Raw genomic sequence first — 18,488 nt, 5'->3', positions numbered from 1 at the left:
CTCCACCAAGATCTCAAAATGACATGGAAAATATCAATTGTAAAATAATAAGGACACAACACTGGATGTTTAAGAGAATATAATAGCATTTTATTCCAAAACAGTCACACTGTTCGTTCAAGTTCATCAGAACCAATGGTCCTCAAACGAACCCCTGTCCCCCAGAACTGTCCAGTCCTGTGCTTGCTGTGGGGGAACATGGGTGTTCACTTCACAGTCTAAAGCGGCAGGGTTGCAGCTTGTCTGTTCAACCATAATCTGAGCACTAGCCCACTCACACAAGGGTGCCTCCTTCCCTCCCGTGGTAGAAAGTGCACATCTCACACAGTCAGAACAGTAGGCTGGTAGGCTGCAGCCTGTGTGATGTGAGCACTAGCACAGTCACTCGTGTGCCTCCAATCCTCCCGTGGTAGGCAGTGCACACGTCAGACAGTCAGCTGGTACAGTAGATAGTAAGCTACAGCCTCAGTCCTCTACACATTCATACCTACCGATTTGTGTTCTCTTTCAAGCCAAATTAACCCTCATATTAACCCTTAAAATCTATAAATCATATTTTCCCATCAAAGCTCACCCTCTACCCATTCACTGAACCAATCCTCTTCCCTCCCATTTTGAAATGTCAGGCTATAGTAGGCCCCTCCCCTCCCCTGGCCCCTCTACCCTAGGTCCCTCACTGAGTGCTGTACACACCGCTGAGCAGGCGGCTCTTCTTCTCCTCCTTCTGGCTCTCGTTCTTCAGGTCAGCAAACATCTGGGAGAAGAAGTTAGGGTCTGTGTTCATCTGGAGCATCTTACCACTCATCAGCTTGGTGATGGACATGCAGCGGATCCAGAAGGTCTGCCTGCAGGTCTCCACCAGGAAGGGTCTCAGGGGGTAGGAGATCTGGTTGCCCACGTAGGAGCAGGTCGTGTAGAGGCAGGTAAGCAGCACGGCATGCAGCTCATGCAAGGTGGCCACCTCGGAGGAGACCGCCTCGCGGCACAGCATGTAGAGGAAGACCACCATGGCCGGGTTAATGCAGCTCTGGTTCTGATAGCAGTTGTCCAGCAGATAACGGTCAACCACCCGCAGCCACAGCGCCGGGTCCATGAAAGACATGTCCTGGATCAGGTAGCAGCGCCGGCACAGGAACTCACCCAGGCAGCGCAGCAGCTCGCCGGTTGTAGCGTGGACCATCACCAGCCTCTTGGGCGTGTCGAGGTCCTGGGCGATAACCGTCTGGGGCGTGTCGGGGGCCGTGTTGGAGTTGGTCAAGGGGGCCTTCTCGACCGACGAGGCGGCGTTGTTGGAGCTGTTGGCAATGGCTGGAGTGCTCTGGTACTGGGTGGACAGCTTGTCACAGGATTGAGACTTCTCCAGGGTGAAGGTGGACAAGTTGGAGGAGGACTGGGACTTCTCCAGGTTCTCGTTACTCAGATGGGCGATGTTGTTTTGGTTGATGTTCTCGTGGGCCTGCACCTTCTTGGAGCCCTTCTTCTTCACAATCCGCCTCCATGGCGAGTAGCGCTTCAGGGTCTTGTCTTTGCCGCTCTTACGGGTCTGGATTTAAAGAAGTGGCCCACCGTGTCCGGCCCATCTTTGAAGTGGACTGCCTTCTCGCGGAGTGAGATAGACATTGCAGATCCCATGGTCAATAGTGCCTGTGGAAAAGAAAATGCTTCAATATTAGCAAAATGAAATGCATGGCATCAGTTCAGTAGGCCTACCTAGCTCAGCTCTGGGTGTCTCCTTGATGGCAACCTATTCCCTATGTAGTGCACTGCTTTTTACCAAGGCCTATAGGAGTCTGGTCAAAGTAGTTCAATATATAGGAAATAGGGTTCCATGTGGGACATAATCTAAATCAAAGAGTATTAAGCATAGACATTAGGGTTATGTGTTCATAAACATGAGCAATATAATATTTCAAAGCAAAACAAAAATATTACTCACTGATTTCAAGTTGATATGTGAAAAATTGTAAAGATAATTCAATATTAGGGCTAGGTACCTGTGAGAGGAGGGGATAGGGCTAGGTACCTGTGAGAGGAGGGGATAGGGCTAGGTACCTGTGAGAGGAGGGGATAGGGCTAGGTACCTGTGAGAGGAGGGGAAAGGCGTGGGAGTGCGTGTGCTGTAGGCGGTTCTGGCGCTGGTGCACATGCTGGGTCCTCCACTACAGCTGAATCTGACGCTGCGGCCAAGAGAGGTCACCTCTCCTGCCTCATTACTTCCTGATCCAGAAGAGCTTGGCGAATCAGAGAGCTGTATCTGCATGGTGAGGTCAAGGGCGGGAACAACCACAGTGGATGTAGACTCCATCACCCATGCTACAATATCCATGCACTTGGCACTAAACTCATGTCTGCTCATCTGCAATGTTAAAAGACCATCCAGAGTTAGTTTGTTAAAGGGGCTGCACTGATATAAAACGGGACATAAAATGGACATTACCTCTATGATTTTAGATTACGTTATGGATGGACATTACCTCTATGATTTTAGATTACGTTATGGATGGACATTACCTCTATTATCTTAGATTACGTTATGGATGGACATTACCTCTATTATCTTAGACTAAGTTATGGATGGACCTCTATGGAACTAGGCCACACCCAGACATCCCTGATTGGTTATTTGGTCCGTTGAGTCCTTTGTATTGGCCCGAGACTATGGGAGACTCTCAATCTCCTCGCCTCCTTCTCAAAACCCATTGGATGAGAAGGTCAGAAGGGCGGGACCTCTGGCTTTCTCATCCAATGGGTTTTGAGAAGAGAGGACACGAGGAGTATGCAATTGAGATAGGGAACATATCTAGGGGATGCATGGGGAAGCCAAAGAGAAACTTACTCGTCCTTCATGTCCTGCACAAAGGTGTGTAGGTCTGGGTAGCTTCTCTTTCCCCTGCTGAGGGTGAGGCTGGTCTGGGAAGTTTCATCCTTGTGGGTCACGGTAGTGAAGGTCACCACTGCAGCCTGATGGCGACAACAGAAAGCAGAGTTAGGCTGTAATTCAATTTTGCGTCATTAAAACACAAAATATCTCAATGAAATGTCATACATGTAATAGAAAAATACATCAAATACATCAACTTGTCCGAGAGAGATTTACAAGGTTACAAAAACGTCACGCCAGGGTAAGCCTACACGAAATACAGCCCTTATTTTATGTGTTTCTAAAATCGCCTATGGGGAAAATGAATGGTGGAAAAACGATTGGAACCATTTCCCTGTTTGACCGCTAGATTTTATGGGTATTATCACACAACCACTGTGGGACTCTATAGAGGGGTTGGTTGTTAAGCAACAAAACTGGCATGCAACTATGGGGCAAAATAGACAGGGTTTGACTTAGACTGTTGACAACATGTAAACTATATTTCGTCTCTAAATGTTTAATGCAAACATAAATACATTTGAACAATGAACTCGTATCAAATACATTGTTACAGTTGTTGTTGGTTAGCTAGGTAGCGAATTATAGTCATTGCATAGACATGATATCAGTCAAAACACCTCAAAACAAGACATGGTATCAATAACACCATACAACGAGCTGAAACATGCCACAGAGCTACGATTCCCCACATGGCAGCTTGTTGTTAGCTGAGGTTCAGAATCATAACAAGATACACGACTTCCGGCCATCGATGCGCGAGCATCATTTTCGTCAGCCAACCCTTCTATGGCTCCTGGTCAAAAGTAGTACACTAGCCTACATAGGGAATAGGGTGCCATTTTGGACGAATTTATGAAGGTGCTGTCATAACCTTTGACCCCCATTTGACCCTACTGTACCTTTAGCCAACTCTCATGACTCCCCGGCCATATACTTTCTAGTTTGATATTACAGCATGAATAGCACATTATTTCATTTGTTAAACAATATTTAATCCACAGTAATTAATATAATTGAAGATTTAAAAATAAATAACATGTCTACCTTGAACTCTTTATTCTCCATCTCCTTGCAAAATCAGCACATTTCCTTGCCAAAATGAACGCGCATCCAGAGCGAAAACTAACGCAATCCTCCAGCACTACTAGTGCTGCACTAGGGAGGATTAGACTGAACTGCTCCAGCGGTTTTTGATCAGTTTCAACGTTTATCAGTGATGACGTAACAATGCTGTACAGATTTGACGCACTTTCGATCTCGTGCTGATGCAACAATCTGTGTTGTTGAAAGCTCACGTATGGAAATCCTGCGAGCTGTAAACAAATTTAGGCTATTGTTGCCCTTAAAACTGTAATGTTGAGGACGCCATGAAAAATAAAATACATAACCCACACCGTTAGGCCAAGGTACATGCAATATTATAATAATATATATCTCACTGGTCATTCCCAAAGCCAACACCTCCTTTGGCCGCCATTCCTTCCAGTTCTCTGCTGCCAATGACTGGAACGAATTGCAAAAATCTCTGAAGCTGGAGACTCTTATCTCCCTCAATAACTTTAAGCATCAGTTGTCAGAGCACCTTACCGATCACTGCACCTGTACACAGCCCATCTGAAATTAGCCCACCCAACTACCTCATCCCTATATTGTTATTTATTTTGCTCTTTTGGACCCCAGTATCTCTATTTGCACATAATCTCTTGCACATCTAGCATTCCAGTGTTAATACGATTGTAATTATTTTGCACCATAGCCTATTTATTGCCTTACCTCCATAACTTGCTACATTTGCACACACTGTATATATATTTTCTGTTGTATTTTTGACTTTATGTTTTTTACCCCATATGTAACTGTGTTGTTTTTATTGCACTGCTTTGCTTTATCTTGGCCAGGTCGCAGTTGTAAATGAGAACCTGTTCTCAGCTGGCTTACCTGGTTAAATAAAGGTGAAATAAAAATAAATAAATAAAAAATATTAATCACTTTGCCAATAGACTTCTTGTTCCTTGTTGTATGTAGCCTTTCTTTTGGGATTAGCACCACTGTCACCTAGAAATTGATACTGCGGTTGTCACATAAAACAGATAACCCATAGTTCATTATTAAATAACACAACTCATTTCTTTATTTTATTACTCATAAAATATACAGCAATCTTCAGATACTGAAAGAATTCATGGGAGTTTCGAATTCAGTCACTATTTCATATGTACATGTTAGTTTCATCCTTTTAAAGAAAAAAAAGGACACGAAAAAACCTGTGAACCTCCTGATCCTGATTTGACGAACATGTGTATTGTACATATTTCCAGTTAAAATGATTTTCAAAAAGAGACAGAAACGGGGGTTTGAACAAGCAATCACATAAAAGGATTGAGTGGTTTCATTTTTTTGAAGAAGTTAAAGCAAGCAAAACCTGTCAAAATAAATTGATTATAAGACCAAGACAAATAATATATATATATATTTTTTTCAACAGAAGATAATCTAAATGCTGCTGTCCTACCATTGGTTTACAGTGTTTCTCCTCTCCAAGGGAGGCATGTTTTCTGCCTCGGAATAGTATCAGTGCTTTTCACAAACGTTGTAGTACTTAGTGTGCATCATTGTTTTCGCTCATACAGCTGCCTCTACTCTCCTAACCTCCCCTCAGTAACTAAAGAAGGCACAAAATGATGACATAAATATCACAAGAAAGTAAATTATTCATTCATGTATTCTTTCTAAAATATTTTCTAGAGGGCAAAGGACAGGTAGGTTTAAAAACACAAATGTAAATAGTCCTGTCATACAAATGCAAAACTGTACGTCCTAAATGGCACCCTATTCTTTATAGAGTACACTACTTTTGACCAGAACCCTATGGGCCCTGGTCTTAAGTAGTGTACTATAAAGGGGATAGGGTGCCATTGGGGATGGAAATTCTTTGAAATTACTCATGAGAGCAAATACTACGATTTTTTGGTTCCCACAGAGGGTCAGGAGCTTAAGACATGAATGATTTTATTAAAATGTTTGTTCATAAAAAATAAATGATTTCCCCTCCTCCCACATGGATTACAGACAAGAGGCTAGGTGCGTTCTGACTGTCTTAGTGTGCGGATAAACATGACCATCACTCTCATAAAACTTAAATGAAACATCACTCCTTATGTTTTTTCTCAGCCCAAAACGCTCAATCCCATTTCTACTGTCAAAACAGGTTTTGAAAAGGCTTCTTCCACATCTTTTGGTCCATGTCTGTTTTTCACTCAGTGAAGTGCTACTATCCCCTTGGACTACAGGTTATTGCCGTCATAAGGTGTCCGTCTGTCTGTTGGCTGGACAGTTTCTACCGTTTAGGACCTTTGTGGGTAAAGGTAAAGGTGGGGTATAGCAGCAGCAGTTCCTCTGAAGTCCAGTATCTGCTGGAAGGACACCTGGTGGTACGAGAGGATGAGTGTGGCCAGCCAGCCTGTTGTGCCTACCCCTCTCCCTCCCTCCCTCCCTCCATTTCTCTCTCTCCATCTGCGGGACTCTTAAGGCTCCTGTGCGGACTGTCTCGGCTCGTGCCCTCCCAAAGCTGGCTGTGGTGATTTAAGAAACGGTGTGTATGTGTGTATTTGTTTGTGGCCTCTGCCCCACTTCACTGTCCATCCGCCTGCCCTTGGCTCCCCTCCTGGGCAGCGACCACCACCCCCCTCAGTATGTCTCTGAGTCTGAGTCGTTGAGTTCCTCATCCTTGTAGAAGCCTCCATCGTGTTCGCGGTGGCCGATGTTGTTGAAGCTGCAGTAGGAGCTGTGCTCGCTGCGCAGCACGGGCAGGCTGTCGAAGGTCACACTCTTGGAGGGGCTGGTGGTGTAGTGGTTAATGGCACTGAAGGACAGGCTGGGCGCCGGGTTGCAGGGGGACACGGGCATCATGGTGGCCAGGATCAGCGCCAGGGAGTCCGCCACGTCTTTGTTGGGGGCGCAGGCCAAGGCTGGCGTGTAAGCTGAGGGGTTCAAACAGAACAGCAGAGGGTCACTTCAGGAGCATCACAGTTTACTATAACACTTTTGGTGAAAAACATGATACAAAGTTAAGACAACAACCAAGCAGTGGACTAGAGAGAAACATTTGTGGACACATTGAGAAGAGAAGTACAGAAGAAAACGGTGTTAGCGTTATGGATCTTACCATTCTTATCGACTGCGAGCACGCTAGCACCCTTCACTAGTAGCTCCTGAACCACCACCGTCAGACCATTTCTGGCTGCAACGTGTAACGGCCTGAGGAGAAAGTACCGTCAGATTAGCCAGCAGCAAATGAGGATACCTTCCAAATGCCAGACTATTCCCTATATAGTGCACTTCTTCTAATACTTCTGGCCCAATTAATACAGCTGAACCATACGTACGTCTGTAAGGCTGCGTTAGTCGAGTTGATGAGGTTCCTGTCTGTAATCTTCTCCAATATCAACAAGGCACTGGTTTCATGCCCCTTTAAAAACCAGAGTCAAACATGTCAGACCAAAATTTTAACCAGAGAGAGCCAACTGTTCAGATGAACGTCATCTTCATGTGGGGATGCTCACCTTACTGCAGGCCAGATGAAGAGCAGTGTTCTTGACTGCATCCTGCAGGGTGAGCTCTGCTTTGGCACTGCTCACCAACAGCTCTGACACAGACAGAGAAACATAAAGAAACTCAATTAGGAAATGAAGCGACTTATTAAAATGTAAAACAGACATGTTGAACTTAAACCGGCTGGGCGAGGCAAAGCGGAGGAGAGGGGGCTGCGTACCGACAGCGTTGGTTTGTCCGTTCTCAGCAGCCATCATGAGGGAGGTCTTCCCGGAGGCATCGGGGGAGTTGACCTGGGCGTTGTGGCCTAGCAGCAGCTGAAGACACTCCACGTGGTCCGTGAAAGCCGCCGCATGCAGGGGGGTCCTGGAGAGAGAGGAAACTTATTTCACCGACATCATGTAGGACTGTTATAAACAAGTTTGTTCAATTAACCCTGTTTATACCATAGAAATATAAAATCACTAATAGATGTATTAAAAGTAATCTACAATCCCTCATCCAACCCCAGAGGTCATTTTATTCCCCAGACAACATTATTCTCCAGAAGAAAAGGACTGTGTCATGTGCTGTAGTTACCGGTTCTTGGTGTCAGTGGCGTTGACAATGGCCGGCCCCAGAGTGTCAATCAGCATCTCTGCAGCCCCCTCGTTGTCATTGATCACAGCTCAGTGGAGGGGGCTGAACGAGTTGCCCTCGGTCTTGTGGAAAACCTCCTGTTCCAGCAGCACCTCTACACACGTGTCATGGCCTAGTGGAAGATTGATTCATACAGGAAAAGGATGACGTCGCTGCAGACCACAACAATACTCTCAGAGAAAGCTACACATCTGACAATGGTGAAGTCACAAAAGATGTTTTAGCTACAACATATGCTATGTCAATACCTGACAAAGTCCTGTTTCAGTGTAAGGTCCTCCACTGAGAGTCATAACCCCTAATTCTGTTGTAGTCTTGTTCATTCCCCCACATGGCTCCGTCCACACCAATCGAATGCTTTTCAAGCCACAAGAGGGAGTGAATGAGTGTACACTTCATGGAGGAGAGAACAGAGCTACAGTCCAGTTAGTCAGTACGTACCGTTGTATGGCCTGCCTAATTCAGGGACATGTTTACGGTGCTGAAGAGAGAAAATCAGAAAAGATCTAGTGTTCCGTTAGTCCAGTACGTACCGTTGTAGCAGGCCCAGTGTAGTGGCGTGTAGCCCTGGTTGTCTGTGATGACGGGGAGGGTCTCCACTGACTGGGCGGCGTGTAGGAGCCCCCCCAGCACCCCGATGTGTCCGGATGCCGCCGCCAGGTGGACAGGGGTTCGCCCCTTACAGTCCCGAACCAGGAAGCTGGCGCTGTGCTGCAGCAGGGCCTCCACACACTCCTCATGACCCGTCACCGCCTGGGAGGAAGGGCGGGGAGACAAGAATGGATTTGAAATAACTAATAATCAATGATATAATAATGAATCATCAATTATTACAAATGATGTCTGGAGGCAGGTCCCCCTACAGGGATGAATACACCACTACCCATGGACAACTACTTTTCTGAAGATAATATGTATATTTGAGCCTCCCCGTCTCTTTCTGTGTGTGAGCGTATACAGCCAGCTCTCCTCCTCACCCCTCTGTGTAGCGCTGTTCTGCCCCACTTGTCTTTGGCTTCTACGCTGGCTCCCTTGTTGAGCAGTGAGTACAAACAGTCTGTGTGTCCGCTCAGCACCGACAGCATCAGAGGGGTTCTGATACACAAGACAACAAGGTCATATTACAAACTGGTAATAACCAGGTTGAGTCCCAAATGGCAACCTATTCCCTATATGGTACACTAATTTTGACCTGAGCCCATAGGGTTCTGGTTTAAAGTAGTGCACCAAGTAGGGCATAGGGTGCCATTTGGGACGTAGACCTAGTGTCAAAATCTCTTTATTTCAGGAATTGTATCCAAAGCCCAATTGACTTACTGTCCATTCCCGTCTGGAACGTCCACTGCACTCTGGAGGTCAGCATTTCCAATCAGCAAACGCAAACACTCCGAATCACCGTTGGTAGCTAGAGGAGGATAAACAGAGAGGATATAAGAATGTGAGATGATTGACCGTTGGTAGCTAGAGGAGGATAAACAGAGAGGATATAAGAATGTGAGATGATTGACCGTTGGTAGCTAGAGGAGGCTAAACAGAGAGGATATGAGCTGATTGCTGGACGACTATTACCTTCACATGAACAGACAGATTTCTAGAACAGTGGTATTGGTAGATGACATCCTCAGGATGTTAACACAGCAGATAATAAAACATTTTGGGGCTGAGGCCCTCGAAGCCTGTCACCTGCTAGCTGTGTACCTGGCTCTGGATAGAAGTTCCCCTGTGCACTGATCTAGGATCAGCTTACCCTCCCCAGATCCTCAGCAATAATGACAAAAAATGACCTTAGATCAGTGTGTAGAGGGCATTTTCACACTATGCTATATAATATCCCTAGAGTGGACATTGGCATCCTAGCAACATGACCAAACAAATGTCCATCTTGGTAAGGAAAACTTTTGAATTACAGAATCTCTAGGTCTTCAAATCAAATCAAATCAAATCAAATTTTATTGGTCACATGCGCCGAATACAACAGGTGCAGACATTACAGTGAAATGCTTACTTACAGCCCTTAACCAACAGTGCATTTATTTTAAACAAAAAAAGTAAGAATAAAACAACAACAAAAAAAGTGTTGAGAAAAAAAAAGAGCAGAAGTAAAATAAAGTGACAGTAGGGAGGCTATATATACAGTAAAATAAAGTGACAGTAGGGAGGCTATATATACAGGGGGGTACCGTTGCATAGTCAATGTGCGGGGGCACCGGCTAGTTGAGGTAGTTGAGGTAATATGTACATGTGGGTAGAGTTAAAGTGACTATGCATAAATACTTAACAGAGTAGCAGCAGCGTAAAAAGGGTGGGGTGGGGGGGCAGTGCAAATAGTCCGGGTAGCCATGATTAGCTGTTCAGGAGTCTTATGGCTTGGGGGTAGAAGCTGTTGAGAAGTCTTTTGGACCTAGACTTGGCACTCCGGTACCGCTTGCCGTGCGGTAGCAGAGAGAACAGTCTATGACTAGGGTGGCTGGAGTCTTTGACAATTTTGAGGGCCTTCCTCTGACACCGCCTGGTATAGAGGTCCTGGATGGCAGGGAGCTTTGCCCCAGTGATGTACTGGGCCGTACGCACTACCCTCTGTAGTGCCTTGCGGTCAGAGGCCAAGCAGTTGCCATACCAGGCGGTGATGCAACCAGTCAGGATGCTCTCGATGGTGCAGCTGTAGAATTTTTTGAGGATCTGAGGACCCATGCCAAATCTTTTTAGTCTCCTGAGGGGGAATAGGCTTTGTCGTGCCCTCTTCACGACTGTCTTGGTGTGTTTGGACCATGATAGTTCGTTGGTGATGTGGACACCAAGGAACTTGAAGCTCTCAACCTGTTCCACTACAGCCCCGTCGATGAGAATGGGGGCGTGCTCAGTCCTCTTTTTTTTCCTGTAGTCCACAATCATCTCCTTTGTCTTGGTCACGTTGAGGGAGAGGTTGTTGTCCTGGCACCACACGGCCAGATCTCTGACCTCCTCCCTATAGGCTGTCTCATCGTTGTCGGTGATCAGGCCTACCACTGTTGTGTCGTCGGCAAACTTAATGATGGTGTTGGAGTCGTGCCTGGCCATGCAGTCATGGGTGAACAGAGAGTACAGGAGGGGACTGAGCACGCACCCCTGAGGGGCCCCCGTGTTGAGGATCAGTGTGGCAGATGTGTTGTTACCTACCCTTACCACCTGGGGGCGGCCCGTCAGGAAGTCCAGGATCCAGTTGCAGAGGGAGGTGTTTAGTCCCAGGATCCTTAGCTTAGTGATGAGCTTAGAGGGCACTATGGTGTTGAATGCAGAGCTGTAGTCAATGAATAGCATTCTCACGTAGGTGTTCCTCTTGTCCAGGTGGGAAAGGGCAGTGTGGAGTGCGATAGAGATTGCATCATCTGTGGATCTGTTGGGGCGGTATGCAAATTGGAGTGGGTCCAGGGTTTCTGGGATTATGCTGTTGATGTGAGTCTTACGTGATATCCTATGCGTACCTGCAGCGTGGATGGGGGTCCTCTTCAGGGTGAAGTCTTTAACCAGGATGGAGGCTCCCTGGTTGATGAGGACGTCAACACACTCCACATGGCCTTTAAAGGCAGCCAGGTCCAGAGGGGTGCGCCCCTGGCTGTTCCTCACGTCTAGATCCAGCAGAGACTGAACCAGGACCTCCATAGCATGGTGGTGGCCGTGGTACGCCTGAATGGAAACAAACACACAGTCTGAAGCAAAGTCCAGTGGTATGCCTGAACAGATATACACTCCTAATATAATCAATGTCCTATAGTAGACCAGTGGTATGCCAGAACAGATATACACTCCTAATATAATCAATGTCCTATAGTAGACCAGTGGTATGCCTGAACAGATATACACTCCTAATATAATCAATGTCCTATAGTAGACCAGTGGTATGCCTGAACAGATATACACTCCTAATATAATCAATGTCCTATAGTAGACCAGTGGTGCACCTGAACAGATATACACTCCTAATATAATCAATGTCCTATAGTAGACCAGTGGTATGCCTGAACAGATATACACTCTTAATATAATCAATGTCCTATAGTAGACCAGTGGTATGCCTGAACAGATATACACTCCTAATATAATCAATGTCCTATAGTAGACCAGTGGTATGCCTGAACAGATATACACTCTTAATATAATCAATGTCCTATAGTAGACCAGTGGTATGCCTGAACAGAAACAGTCCTAGACCTCTAAAGTAGACCAGTGTCTCTCAAATCGGGTGCCCATTTTTTCTCCCGCCCAGCATCAACATCGAAGGTCCCTGCCAAGCGTGAGATTTAGAAACAAACACACTACTACTCCTCTGTTGGAGGTTGATTAACTCAAATGGCAAAATAAGGAAATCATCCTCATCATCACCGTGTCAAAATATGCATGTATTTTACACTAATCAGGAACAGATAGGAACATGGTGTGTGAGTGTCTGGACAATCAACTTTTCGTGGAAAAACAACACAATGCCTGCATCCCAGATAGCACCCTATTTCCCATGTAGTGCAGTACTTTTGATCTGGGCCCATAAGGTTCTGGTCAAAAGTAGTGCACTAAATAGGGAAGAGGGTGCCATTTGTCATGTGGCGAGACCCCTACAGGAGCAGGTAGGCTTTACTCACAGCTAAGTGTAGGGGGCTGATGGGAGCTCTGACATCAGAGTCGTTCAGGATGTCTGTCCCTGAGGTTTCCATTAGCTGGGGAAAGACAAGGACGGGCCAGTTTAGACTTGTAACATGTTTACTTTGAAGGTTAGTCTAGTAGCATGTTTCATGTTGTAAATCTCAGTGACCAGCCCCTGCAGACATACTGGGGTGTTGCATTCGTATCTTAAACAAGCTAGTGTGAGGAAAAGTAACCAACTGGTACTTACCACATCTAAAGGTGTTTCACTTGCAATCTGGAAAAAGAACATCAAGAGTGACGATGCGGCCACGACAAACATGCAACCACACCTTAAAACCTACTGAATATCAACGTCTGTCCCAAATGGCACCCTATTCCCTATATAGTGCATTACGTTTGACCAGAGCCCTATGGGCCCTACATCCATTTGTGACGCAGACAAAATGGTCTGTGAATGCAGGGCGTCTAGTCCCCTGTGGTTCTGACTCACCAGCTCCAGACAGAGGCGGTGTCCGTACGCAGACGCGTAATGGACTGCGTTGTAGCCCTGATTGTCCCTGATCCCTGGGTTAGCGTCGTTTCGCAGCAAATATTCCAGACACCTAGAGGTCAGAGGTCAAGAGTTCACTAATCATTATACCAACATCAAGACAGACAGATAAGCAAGCAGAGACACTTTCCCAAAGGAGACGTGGCCAAGCTTTCACACTGCAGATTTAACACTAGTATGTATTCAAACACGGCCAACAACATACTCTAGACTACAGTGAAATGTGAAAAGTCATGGCACCACAACATACTCTCCAGACTACAGTGAAATGTGAAAGGTCATGGCACCACAACATACTCTCCAGACTACAGTGAAATGTGAAAGGTCATGGCACCACAACATACTCTCCAGACTACAGTGAAATGTGAAAGGTCATGGCACCACAACATACTCTCCAGACTACAGTGAACTGTGAAAGGTCATGGCACCACAACATACTCTCCAGACTACAGTGAACTGTGAAAGGTCATGGCACCACAACATACTCTCCAGACTACAGTGAACTGTGAAAGGTCATGGCACCACAACATACTCTCCAGACTACAGTGAAATGTGAAAGGTCATGGCACCACAACATACTCTCCAGACTACAGTGAAATGTGAAAGGTCATGGCACCACAACATACTCTCCAGACTACAGTGAAATGTGAAAGGTCATGGCACCACAACATACTCTCCAGACTACAGTGAAATGTGAAAGGTCATGGCACCACAACATACTCTCCAGACTACAGTGAACTGTGAAAGGTCATGGCACCACAACATACTCTCCAGACTACAGTGAAATGTGAAAGGTCATGGCACCACAACATACTCTCCAGACTACAGTGAAATGTGAAAGGTCATGGCACCACAACATACTCTCCAGACTACAGTGAAATGTGAAAGGTCATGGCACCACAACATACTCTCCAGACTACAGTGAAATGTGAAAGGTCATGGCACCACAACATACTCTCCAGACTACAGTGAAATGTGAAAGGTCATGGCACCACAACATACTCTCCAGACTACAGTGAAATGTGAAAGGTCATGGCACCACAACATACTCTCCAGACTACAGTGAAATGTGAAAGGTCATGGCACCACAACATACTCTCCAGACTACAGTGAAATGTGAAAGGTCATGGCACCACAACATACTCTCCAGACTACAGTGAAATGTGAAAGGTCATGGCACCACAACATACTCTCCAGACTACAGTGAAATGTGAAAGGTCATGGCACCACAACATACTCTCCAGACTACAGTGAAATGTGAAAGGTCATGGCACCACAACATACTCTCCAGACTACAGTGAAATGTGAAAGGTCATGGCACCACAACATACTCTCCAGACTACAGTGAAATGTGAAAGGTCATGGCACCACAACATACTCTCCAGACTACAGTGAAATGTGAAAGGTCATGGCACCACAACATACTCTCCAGACTACAGTGAAATGTGAAAGGTCATGGCACCACAACATACTCTCCAGACTACAGTGAAATGTGAAAGGTCATGGCACCACAACATACTCTCCAGACTACAGTGAAATGTGAAAGGTCATGGCACCACAACATACTCTCCAGACTACAGTGAAATGTGAAAGGTCATGGCACCACAACATACTCTCCAGACTACAGTGAAATGTGAAAGGTCATGGCACCACAACATACTCTCCAGACTACAGTGAAATGTGAAAGGTCATGGCACCACAACATACTCTCCAGACTACAGTGAAATGTGAAAGGTCATGGCACCACAACATACTCTCCAGACTACAGTGAAATGTGAAAGGTCATGGCACCACAACATACTCTCCAGACTACAGTGAAATGTGAAAGGTCATGGCACCACAACATACTCTCCAGACTACAGTGAAATGTGAAAGGTCATGGCACCACAACATACTCTCCAGACTACAGTGAAATGTGAAAGGTCATGGCACCACAACATACTCTCCAGACTACAGTGAAATGTGAAAGGTCATGGCACCACAACATACTCTCCAGACTACAGTGAAATGTGAAAGGTCATGGCACCACAACATACTCTCCAGACTACAGTGAAATGTGAAAGGTCATGGCACCACAACATACTCTCCAGACTACAGTGAAATGTGAAAGGTCATGGCACCACAACATACTCTCCAGACTACAGTGAAATGTGAAAGGTCATGGCACCACAACATACTCTCCAGACTACAGTGAAATGTGAAAGGTCATGGCACCACAACATACTCTCCAGACTACAGTGAAATGTGAAAGGTCATGGCACCACAACATACTCTCCAGACTACAGTGAAATGTGAAAGGTCATGGCACCACAACATACTCTCCAGACTACAGTGAAATGTGAAAGGTCATGGCACCACAACATACTCTCCAGACTACAGTGAAATGTGAAAGGTCATGGCACCACAACATACTCTCCAGACTACAGTGAAATGTGAAAGGTCATGGCACCACAACACACACAACAGTAAGAGAGGTGTGAGACGTACTTTCCGTCTGTGTCGGAGGCAGCAGCGTAGTGGAGCGGGGTGCAACCCCTTTTATCCAGATCGTTCACACTGGCCCCAGACCCCACCAAGGCAAACAGACACTGGTAGTTACAATTGGCTGCCGCATAATGCAGAGGACTCCTAGAAGAACGCACAGAAACCATTCAACATCAACAACAGAAACAGCTTATTGGAGCTGTAAAACATTTACATTTACGTCATTTAGCAGACACTCTTATCCAGTGCGACTTACAGGAGCAATTAGGGTTAAGTGCCTTGCTGCAGTGCACATAGACACATTTTTCACCTAGTCAGCTAGGGGATTTGAACCAGCAACCTTTCGGTTACTGACCCAACGCTCTTAACCGCTAGGCTACCTGCCGCCCAATATTTCTCATAATAATTCCTATATGCCCCTATACTATATTCCCCATTATCATAAAGATCACATATGAAAGTTATTTGATGCCACAGACAGACCTTCCGAAGCTGTCCTTTCTGTTGAAGTCTGCCCCTGTGTTGAGCAGCAGATTCAGACAGTCCAGGTTCCTGGTAACAAGATATCAAGTTCAGAAAGGCCCTTTCACATCTGAGCTATCAGGTGGATGGTAACAATGAGAACCTTAAAGAAAAGAGAAACCCGTACACTGCTCTTGCTAGTATCACTGTTTTTATAATGCTAATAAAAGCAATAATAAAAAGTGATACTAGCAAGAGCAGTTTGCAGGTTTCTCTTCTCTTTCAAGAAGATATAAAGACAATTTAGACCAGAGCGCAAGTCAATACCACCATGGCATGGAACCACATTATACAGAAATGATACCGCACTAATGATCTATACGATTTTTTAATACTGCTAAACAATGTGAAATGTAAGAGTGTGAATATGTGTTTGTTCTTTCTGGTGGCTTTCCAGTTCATGAACTAAATATTCCTTGGTGTAAAGCCTGGACCAGTCCACTCACCCAACAGCTGCTGCAGCATGTAAACAGGTCCTTCCAAAGTCGTCAGGGGTGTCTATATCAAAGCCTGATGAGAGGAGCTTCCGACAGCAGTCAGAGAACCCACTGAGAGCAGACAGGTGGAGGGGGAACATCCCATGGACGCCTCGCCTACAACACATTTTTACATTTTAGACTTTAAGCAGACACTCTTATCCAGAGCAACTTACAGTTGATTCAGCTAAGATTGGAAACAGCACCACATCACAGTCCTCATTAAACCCCACAGCAGATCAACACATCAGCATGCTGCAATGCCCTGTCTATCAACCCCCCACACACCACAATGTGTTGAGCATAGTCTCCAAGCGGGAATTCGGTCAATGACAGAATTGCAGATGCATGTTGCATTTTTGCTGGAAACTGTGTGTGTTCTCACTTGGCTGTGTCAGCTCCGTTCGTGATGAGTGTATTGATGAGTAACTCATGGCCGTAGCGAGCAGAGATGTGCAGAGGTGTGTTTCCATTATTTTCTTCACAGTCGATCTCAGCACCTACAGAACACACACACACACACAGACACACACACAGACACACACACACGTCAACCACTTGACCCTAGAGGCCTCATGAAGCTTCATGTTCAACCACATTGCAAGTAACATTGCTCTGTGCCAGTGAATCATGGTTTGAAGACAAAAGACAATGCTGAAGAGCCTACTGGTTCATATATATTCAGTTGAGAGCATTCACAGCGACTCACCATTCTGGATGATGGCTTGAGATCTGGAGAAGCGTCCGTGGATGGCCGTCATGTGGAGGGGGGTCTTTCCATCTTTACTCTGCAGATAGAAAGACAAAGATGGTTCACACGGCAGTCTGTGCTGCTGACCACAGGCAAAATCAAACACGTATTGGAGGAGCGCTTGATTGCATTTAGTTTGCATTGTTAGGCCTATTCCATTGGTATTTGAATGTAGACCAGGGCCAAATACTAAGCCATGTGCTGCGTCAGTGTGTAAGTCCCAAATGGCAACCTATTTATAAGTACACTACTTTTTGAACCAAAGTAGTGTACTTATAAAGGGAACAGGGTGACATTTGGGACACAGGCAGTGTCATCACGGCTCCTTGCTCTATGGGCCCCTGGTCAAAAGTAGTGCACTACATAGGGAATAGGGTGTTATTTAGTTCAGACACAGTGTTGGTCATCCGGTCTCCTCACCTTGATGTTGACGAGGGCCCCGTTGCCCACCAGCAGCTCCAGGCAGAGCGCCCCATGGCGCGAGGCGGCCGTGAAGTGGAGTGGGGCGAAACCCTTCTCGTACACCTGGTTCACGTTGGCGCCGCACTCGATCAGCTCATTCACCACCACATCCTGCCCGTTGTAGCATGCCACGTGGAGGGGGGTGTTACCGAACCCATTGGGCTAATTTATCTGGAGGGAGCAAGGGAGGGAAAAGAGTGGAGAGAGAGAGAGAGGGGGGGGGGGGGGGGAGAGAGAACAAAACAATACATTCCTGATCAGGTCACTTGGTTCTGAAAACCCCCTGGTCCAACCTCTCTCTTCATTACTTGGTTATGAAAAACCCCTGGTCCAACCTCTCTCTCATCATTACTTGGTTCTGAAAACCCCCTGGTCCAACCTCTCTCTCTTCATTACTTGGTTATGAAAACCCCCTGGTCCAACCTCTCTCTCATCATTACTTGGTTATGAAAACCCCCTGGTCCAACCTCTCTCTCTTCATTACTTGGTTATGAAAACCCCCTGGTCCAACCTCTCTCTCTTCATTACTTGGTTCTGAAAACCCCCTGGTCC

At 46.0% G+C, this 18,488-nt stretch overlaps 1 protein-coding gene and 1 pseudogene across 2 annotated transcripts; both read right to left on the bottom strand.

The window, feature by feature from the left end:
• Positions 1 to 99: 99 nt before the first annotated feature.
• Positions 100 to 2,197, bottom strand: LOC311122465 (cyclin-dependent kinase 5 activator 1-like; annotated as a pseudogene). Its single transcript has 2 exons — positions 2,082 to 2,197; positions 100 to 1,644 (listed from the first exon to the last, which is right to left on the bottom strand). The product of its transcript is annotated as a cyclin-dependent kinase 5 activator 1-like (transcript).
• A 4,178-nt stretch (positions 2,198 to 6,375) lies between these two features.
• On the bottom strand, positions 6,376 to 17,500 carry LOC311122466 (serine/threonine-protein phosphatase 6 regulatory ankyrin repeat subunit A-like). Its single transcript, XM_084196818.1, has 10 exons — positions 17,433 to 17,500; positions 17,109 to 17,223; positions 16,694 to 16,840; positions 9,392 to 9,421; positions 9,052 to 9,169; positions 8,608 to 8,827; positions 7,447 to 7,529; positions 7,270 to 7,352; positions 7,050 to 7,141; positions 6,376 to 6,864 (listed from the first exon to the last, which is right to left on the bottom strand). The coding sequence occupies exons 1-10, from the start codon at positions 17,482 to 17,484 to the stop codon at positions 6,572 to 6,574; spliced, it is 1,233 nt and encodes a 410-aa protein (XP_084052944.1). The 5' UTR covers positions 17,485 to 17,500; the 3' UTR covers positions 6,376 to 6,571.
• Between the last annotated feature and the right edge of the window lie 988 nt (positions 17,501 to 18,488).

This window comes from Coregonus lavaretus (genome assembly GCF_964263955.1).
Source record: "Coregonus lavaretus genome assembly, contig: HAP1_SCAFFOLD_8368, whole genome shotgun sequence".
NCBI lineage: Eukaryota > Metazoa > Chordata > Actinopteri > Salmoniformes > Salmonidae > Coregonus > Coregonus lavaretus.
Note: the sequence above shows the minus strand (reverse complement) of the source record. Positions and strands in the feature narration are given on the sequence as shown.